Source organism: Megalobrama amblycephala, linkage group LG22, assembly GCF_018812025.1.
Source record: "Megalobrama amblycephala isolate DHTTF-2021 linkage group LG22, ASM1881202v1, whole genome shotgun sequence".
Lineage (NCBI taxonomy): Eukaryota > Metazoa > Chordata > Actinopteri > Cypriniformes > Xenocyprididae > Megalobrama > Megalobrama amblycephala.
Window position 1 is genome coordinate 4,141,678 of NC_063065.1, and position 8,833 is coordinate 4,150,510.

The following is an 8,833-nucleotide window of genomic DNA, read 5'->3' on the forward strand; positions in this document are numbered from 1 at the left end:
ATCAAGCTTCTTGTTTGAGATGCACAGCATGGATAGTATATCAGTTGATATTGATAACATTACTGCGAGATCTAGTGAGAAGCATTCAAACTCAGTGCAGAATTATGTTATAAACCATATCAGATCAAACATGGAAACCAAGAGAAGCATTGTGCCATAAACAAACAAGTAAAGAAGGCTTTTCAGTCCACAAATCACCAACATTCACCATGGATTTAATGTAGAAATGCTAACTGTAACCATGGTATTATGGTAGAAATGGTTGAATGTTTTTACATTATTCATTTCAGGGCTGTACAACCTTTTAAGAGTGAAATTCAAGCACTTTTTAAGGACTTTCAAGCGCTTCACACTTTTTCCAGCACTTTCAATCCAATTTTAATGTGTTTTTTTAATGTGACGACCAAAAATAAAAAAATAGGTTTTTACATGTTACTAGGGCTGGGCGATATATCGCATGCGATTGTCACGCGCATTTCGTCAGTAAAGCCGGTTCCCTGATTACCACTAAATCGCCATCACCTGCTTTCAAATAGAGCGGCATTTTAATAAACAGAGCCGTAGATCACTGACAAGCTACGCAATATCGAGTTCATTATCGAAGGCGATTCATCTGCAATAATGAACGCGATATTGCATAGCTTGTCAGTGAACTACGGTTCTGTCTATTAAATGCCGCTCCATTTGAAAGCAGGTGATGGCGATTTAGCGGTAATCAGGGAACCGGCTTTACTGACGAAATGCGCGTGAGAATCGCATGCGATATATTGCCCAGCCCTACATGTTACTGTTGTTAATAAAAGTTAGTTTTATCTCCATCTCAACTCAAGCTTGCTGCTTTACTATCAAATGTGCATTTCCAAGAAATAAACATGTAATAATATTAGTTACTGCACTTATTAATGCAAAAACAATAGTCATTTTATGATTAAATTACCTTTACGATTAAAATCGCTACCAAATCAGGTGCTGATGCCTCCATCTGTAGAACTTAGGCCCTGTTTTCACCTGGTATTAAGATGTATTTTGGTCATTCGGATCACAAGTGGACGACGCTACATACAGGTGCAAACAGGGTGTAAAACGTTTTGAGCTTATACACTTTCATCAGCTTCCAGAGGTAGTCAAAAATGCATTCAACTGGATTGCTTCCATAGTGTAAATGCTCATGTGATCGAATGTGTTCGAACAGCCACTAAAGACCACCTACTGACCTAATGCGTAAACATTATGGGAAGCGCGCTAGCCAGATGAGATTTAAACTTTGTCGACTGAAGGCCCATGTTTGGTTTGAAGATGAAAAATGTACCAAGCACAATGTTCTCTCACCATTCCTGGTTTCTAACACACACACTGCGACTGTCAGAGCAGAAATTAAAGCTGCTGCTCTCTGTTTTCCTTCGTCTCCGTGTGTTCATATGTAAACTGTGCAAGCTTATTTTGTCCATTAGATGGAAAAATCTGAAAAAAACCCATACATTTACACCTTCCTCTCGAAGAAAGTGGTTGAAAGTGGACAACAGAGACGGATTAAAACACCAGGTGTAAACGGGAATGTGTCTCCCTCATCTTCTTGTGATCCAATCGACCAAAACGGATCTTAATACCAGGTGTAAACAGGGTCTTAGTGACACTGGTGCTACTGCTCTCAAATGCCAATCTGGAGCCCTCTAGTGTCTTCAGCTCTCTTTCTCGCACACACCGAGCGAGCAAGCGACGAGGGTGTTTTTAAATCACAGATCATTGATACTGATGGTTCTGGTGGTGGTTTGTCATGTCTATCTGTCCCTGAGGACTACTCACTACGCACTAGCAGAACCAAAACCAGCACAGATCACGTCAGTGTGGATTTAATAAAGCAGTACGCCCCAGGCACATCTCCCCTGTGTCCAAAAAATGTGTACTTCGCTGTGACACAGTATGCATAACACTCTACGTCAAATGAGGATGTCTGACTACTCTGTATTACTTCACTTACTTTATCTAAAATAAACTTGATCCTCATGATTAAATTGTACTTAAAGGTTTAAATAAGGCTCTCTCTTGACCACACCCACCTTTACTAAATCTACATATGGGCCACAGTGGGAGGGACGATGATGAATGAGCGGTAGGAGGAGCCAGAGTCACTATTTTCACCCACACTCACAAAACACTCTGCCTCACAGTGTGACGCCAGAAGAGTCTCCCTTTAGATGTGATGGGCTTTAAAATGAGTTTAAGATGACAGTCTGGGACTGCGATGCCCTCAGGAAGAGCGTGCATCACTTTAGCACTTCCTGTTGAACAGAATTTTTATCAGCACTGCTCATCGTTATTGCGTCAATCAATTCAAGCTTAATTTGGCATCTCAGTAAAGGGTCTGAATATTTATATAAATCAGAGAAGCCAGTGTAAATTCAGTTTTTTATGGATGCAGAGTACATTTTGGCAGATACCAATGGGCAAAAATTATGTTCTTGTTATGCCTGATAATTAACCAATATAATGACTGATATTATACTGTACATCTTATTGTTTTGCCTTATTTTATTTAAAAAAAAAAAAAAAAAAAAAAAAAAAATATATATATATATATATATATATATATATATCATTCAATTTAAGTAAAACAGGTCAAGTGCAATACATTATCACTCCTGTTCAAGAGTTTAGGGGTCAATAAGATGTTTTTTATTCAGCAAGGATTCATTAAATTGATCAAAAGTGACACTGAAGACATTTATAATCTTACAAAAGATTTCTATTTCAAATAAATGCTGTTCTTTTGAACTTTCTGTTCATTAAAGAATAAAAACGCTTCCGTTTCCACAAAAATATGAAGCAGCACAACTGTTTTCAACAATGATAATAATCAGAAATGTTTCTTGAGCAGCAAATCAGCATATCAGAATGATTTCTGAAGGATCATGTGACACTGAAGACTGGAGTAATGATGCTGAAAATTCAGCTTTGATCACAGGAATAAATTACACTTTAAAATATATTCACACAGAATATACTATGAGAATATTTTACTGCATCAAATGCATGTTTGGTGAGCATAAGAGACTTCTTTCAAAAAAAAAAAAAAAAAAGTTAGAAAATATAGAAAATATAAAGATAAAACTTTCATCTCAAAACATGGCACAAAATAAATTGTTTATCGTACTACAAAGAAAGCCCTAATATTATTTTCTTTCAAAATTGACCCAAAACAATGCCAACAAAGCTGATACTGCTTTACATTTTTAATAAAAAACATGCTTTCATTTTTCTCTTTTAGGGTATTAAGTGTTGAATGAAAGTAAGAAAAATCAATTCATTGCATTGTAATCTATTACAATAAACAGTGTAGAGTTGCACAACTGATTACTGTTACTGTTACTAGAAAGAGAAGTGACTAAAGGACGACATGTGATACAAACCAATAACATGTCAATAAAGATATCCACATATATGCTGAAATTCAATTGATATTTTACACAATATTTACTTTATTTATATTCATAAAAATATCTAAAAGCAAACTGCCTTGGTGGATTTTGAAACTGATAATATTAACATAGCCAAATATTGGCTGATTTATAGGCGTCTGAATGCTTCCCTAAAAGCACAGTATATCAAGGACTGTCTTTAGGGCTTTTAAACATGATGAATATTGATGCGAGTGTTAATGAAATGCAAAACGTGAAGACTTACTCCATCAGTGTGTCCGTGCTGAATGCATCAGCATAACAGCTTGCAAACATCATGCCAGAGCCATCCTGAGAGAAAGAGACATAAAAAGACTGATTGTTCATGTTCACACATAAAGAGGAAGCAGACGTCACTAGAGCTGTTCCTCTTCACCTTTAAACGTGGTTCGCAACCAATTAGTTGGTTTTCTGAACAACACAATTGTACTGATAAACAGTAAGACTTTTGTTTATATTGGATAGGGAAAAAAGAGTGAACTAAACTGTAATATTTCACCTAAAAAAAAATGGACTTTGACTCTAATGCTGTTCCAAACACAAATATTGTCTCTCACAATTTTATACCAATGCAGTGCATTTCTTTACCATGACACTGATATGAAAAGCATATACAGAAGTGGCCAAAGTTGTTTTTAGTTTTGTTTACGTTCGATTAAACCATTGAAATATGAGGAAAATATTTTATAATTTAAATATTTTAAACATGAGGGAAGAACAAAACACTAAACTTAAGGTATTTATCTTCAAAATTATTTGGCAAAAAAAGTATACTATAGCTACAGGTTTTATTTTACTATAGAACGCATAGAAAAGCAAAAAATTCTCAGAAAAAAGCATACACTGATTACAAACATTGTTCATAATTTCTATGTATGACAGGCAGCCTGGCCAAAAATTATGTCTGCACAATTTGGCATGTTTCATTGCATTATTATCACAAATAAAAATATAGCTGCAAGCAGCCATTAAGGGGTCAAGCACAAAGAAGCAAGCAAGAAGTAAAATCATCAGTGAAATATAGCATTTTATTTCATATACTTTATTATAGTTAGTGGCAATTTAATATTTTGTTCAGTTAACAGGCGCAATCCCACCACTTTTTTATGTCCTCAGAGTGTGCCCATAAATAAGTGTGTCAAATTTGGTGAAAATCTCTCATTTCGTTTAGGAGTTATAGACACGTATGTGTACATAAAAAAAAATGACCCATGCATGACTTTGACTGCAGTTTTTTGCCACTTACTATCAAAATTTGGGCATTTGGGCTTTAACATATAACCAACAACCTTTGTTTCCGAATTTCTTATGGTGGTTTCGTCTCAAACGGTTTCGAAGATATTCGTGAACGTTGTTTTAACACCGCATCGCAACATTGCACAAACCATAAGGCAAAAACTGGCATGTTGGGTATCATTGGACTCTGCAAGGATTCAGGAATCTAAGGAGATGAAAATAATGCTGGGTACACACTAAAAGATTTTTGAAAACATAAGATTTTCAAAATGTGAGAGACCACAAACACGAGGACAAAAAAAATTCCTAGATTTAACAGTTTTGCTCCTGTAGTGTGCACACAACAACACACGAACAGATTTTCAACCAGAGTCCCGAGTGTGAACACGGGAAATCTCGCAAAATCTCTCGAGACTTCAGAATAAACATGGTGGACGATGGGCAGGAAGAAATTGCGTTGAATGATTTTGGTATGTTTTACAGGACACGTTGTATAAACACTCGACAAGCTGATCCTCCATCTCTGCTGTCCAAATCCATTTAACTTTGTGCTGCACCATGACTCTGTTTGTTATGCCTCAGTCTTCTGTCAACTCGCCTTCTGATCTGTTTCATTTCACGTGATAATCTCCAGAGTGTGCGTGTGTTTGTTCTCGGGGTTCCCCCCACACATCAGGATTTCTGATCGTAGGCGCCCCGATTTAACATGTTGAATATTTACGATTCACGATCGGGGTGCCTACGACGTTCTTCCGAGCAGATTCAGTCGCTCTTAACACACCTTATAAGCATATGAATATTTGATTTCATCACTAGGTGGCACTGTCTCGAAACTTCTCAGGCTCCTTCAATGCATCGTGCTGATGACCCATACGAGTTTCATAATGATACGCTAATGCATTCAAAAAAATTACAGCATTTTGCTACAAAATGCAAAATGTCCCGACGCCCAAAATGACCGATATGGTAAAATTGGATATCATTCACCTCGGCATGCTGCCCTGAATCTAACAAGACCAGTTTTATCATTTTTGGCCAAACCGTTCAGAAGTATTTTTGCTGGTTCCGGACCAGTAGGTGGCGCTGTGCTGAAACACAGCATGTAGCCTCAGGTCATGGATGTGATGCTCTTCTTCTAATTTGTTCGCCCATTATTCGAGAATGGTTGAGTTTATCAAAAAGCTTTTGATAAGATTCATAAGATGATCTGATTTGATTTTCATGAAAATTTGAGCAACCGTCCATCTAGGAGTTGGTCGAAAAAGCATTTTTTTTTGGCAGGAAAATTTGGCAGGAAAAGTAACATGACGTCAAAGGGTGCAACTGAATTGTATTGAGCCAAGGAATCAGAAGAAAAAACAATTTTGGTTCAAAAGTAATTAGCGTAAACATGATTGAAACTTTGAACAAGTGGTTGCGCTAGAGAGTTTGATCTAGAAACACCAAATGATGGGACTGTCTTCTATCATTGTGCCAAATTACATAACTTTCCCGCAAGCGGTTCTATGGGCTGCCATAGACTCCCAGAGCGGAAGAAGAAGAATGCCAGTGGATACAATAGGTGCCATCCCATCTTTGATGCTTGGCCCCTAACAAATGACACAGCTACTACGCAATATCCAAGTTCTTAATAATATTTAAATAAAGGGTGAAGATGTCAATTTTCATAGGCCGGACATCACTTTTGGCCACAACTGTCGCTCAACACAAAACAATGACAGAATGGACAGTGTCATCTGGGAAATAAGATGAATTTAAATGCATGAACCTTTAGTACAGGAAACAGATTTGTATTTTCATGCATGCTTTTCTTGTAGGAAACATCCTTACATCCTGGATGTTGCATCATCGTGTGTGTGTGTGTGTGTGTGTGTGTGTGTGTGTGTGTGTGTGTGTGTGTGTGTGTGTGTGTAAAGTAAGCAGAAAACAGTCGTATTCCAGCGTCTCTACAAGTTCAAACAGAGTCGCAGCTCGACGTGTGCAGATGCTCTTGGCATGACTGAAAGTTCATCATCATATGCTTTACAAATCTCTCATTCAAACGATCACCCGCGTTAACCTTCCGCTGATATTTACTGGATAATGCAATTCCCATGAGTCACCCACCTGACGGCTCATCATCACTGCCTCCCTCAACGCTCACTTTCCCCGCGCCTCTGACTCACTTCTCTGAATGTCAGCTAGAAATAAAAGGGTCGACTTCACCATCCATGTAATGATTCACGAGCTGAACGGAATAAATGGAGGAAATGACACACTTCATATCAGCTCATTTCCTGTGGAACTGGACAAATGCATCTGAATCCAACGTCTCCCACTCACAAACACACACACTTTGTGATCCATCAGTTCAACTCAACTCAACACGCAACAATAGCAGCCCTTTCCTTTAGTCACTATGGGCTATAATGGAGTGTGTGTGTGTGTGTGTGTGTGTGTGTGTGTGTGTGTGTGTGTGTGTGTGTGTGTGTGTGTGTGTGTGTGTGTGTGTGTGTGTAAGCATCCTTTTCCTGACCCTGCTGTATGCAGGACACACCTTACCATCTAACTTCCTCAAACTCTCAACCTGCGCACACACACACGCATGCACACACACACGCATGCACACACACACGCGCACACACACACGCATGCACACACACACACACACACACACACACACACACGTTTACTTGGCTAAATAGAAACATCATACACTTTTATGATTTTTGACTTCTATGAACTGTTGTTTGTTTTTACATGCGGGTCAATGATGTGACGCACATTGTATTGTGCAGATCAATTAAGTTCTTTATTTATACAGACAATGGCTTGAATACAATTTTTTTTGCTCTTTATTTGATCATGTTATTGTCCTAAATACAATAAAGAAGTTGAAAATGAAGTACACCGGCAAGGAAAAAAATTACTTCAATATGATGAGCATGTTTTCGATTTCTAAATTAAAAGTCATTTTGAAATGTATCATTTTTCTTCACAATTAAAATAGGTGGCACATAAACTGTATGAGGATTTTGAATGAAAAACTGTCACTGAAATTCTTGAAAAAAATGTTACTTGGACATAACTTTTATTATTGTTGTTTTTTTATAATAAAAAAAACAACAACAAAAGAGCAAGTCTGTTTAAAGATTATTAATCATAACTAGAAAAACTTTTATGCACCAAATCATGTTCAATGTGTGATGCCATAAAAATACAGGCAGCCCTTCTGATGTCATGTGACAAAAATTTTTTTAAATGTTATACAGTATGACATCACAGAGAGATCATCAAGTATTTTTTTTTAAATAACATATTTTGGCCTTTTATGAAAAGGCATATGCATATATATATATATATATATATATATATATATATATATATATATATATATATATGCAGTTTTGTTTATGTAATTTGTTTTAAATATTTTGGTAAAAGTATTTTTTATACGAATATAACACACACACACACACACACATAAACATTCTTACTGACATAAAAACACAAAACTCGGCAGAATTATCAAAAAAAAAATCCTTAAAAACCTTAAAAACAGGTTTCTTCACAAAGCAACTGTATTTGTGTTGGTGTGTGTCTGTAACTGTGATAGTTTGTAAACTCAAAGCGACATCTGATCGCCATGACAACCGCTGAACATGAGCGCGCAAAGCAAAAATCTCGCAAAAACAAACGCGAATATATTTACTAAACCAGCTTCAGTTTGCTAACAAAAATCACACTGCTGATAACATCAAACACAGTCAGTTAAATGGATGTCGGATAAACACACGCTTACCTTCAACACAAAGAGGTCGTTGAGTTTCTCAAACTCCAAACGCCTCAAAGTGCGAAAGTTTTGAACTCCTCCAGTGTTTCAGGACTGATATTCCTCTCTCTGAATCTCTTCTGATTCCATCGATGAAAACATAAAGCACCGGCCTCACCAAGATCCTACTGTCCACTCACTTGTTGCCTGTTTCTCTAAACAGTGAACTGCCTACTGAGGCTACATTTTGGGCATCAAATGTTACTAATAATAACCGTTTCCTTTGAGCCTCTAACCGCTCTTCCTCCAGGGGGCGCGCGGCCGCTCATCAACCGATGTCTTCTACTGAGCCTCAGGGAAATTTCGAGATGTTTTTTGCCTTATTGAGAGA

General features: G+C 37.2%; 1 protein-coding gene across 4 annotated transcripts in view; it reads right to left on the minus strand.

Annotated features, from left to right (window-relative positions):
* Positions 1 to 8,833, minus strand: part of LOC125257441 (ankyrin repeat and fibronectin type-III domain-containing protein 1) — a 94,522-nt gene extending 85,689 nt beyond the window's left edge. The window contains exons 1-2 of one of the 4 annotated variants that reach the window (XM_048173792.1): positions 8,473 to 8,833; positions 3,682 to 3,746 (exon numbers count right to left, since the gene is read on the minus strand). In XM_048173792.1, coding sequence (XP_048029749.1) covers positions 3,682 to 3,734 — 53 coding nt within the window. In that variant the 5' untranslated portion in view covers positions 3,735 to 3,746; positions 8,473 to 8,833. Of the gene's footprint in view, positions 1 to 3,681; positions 3,747 to 6,797; positions 6,950 to 8,472 lie in introns of those variants that run through there. The other 3 variants (XM_048173790.1, XM_048173791.1, XM_048173793.1) reach the window with 3 other exon arrangements.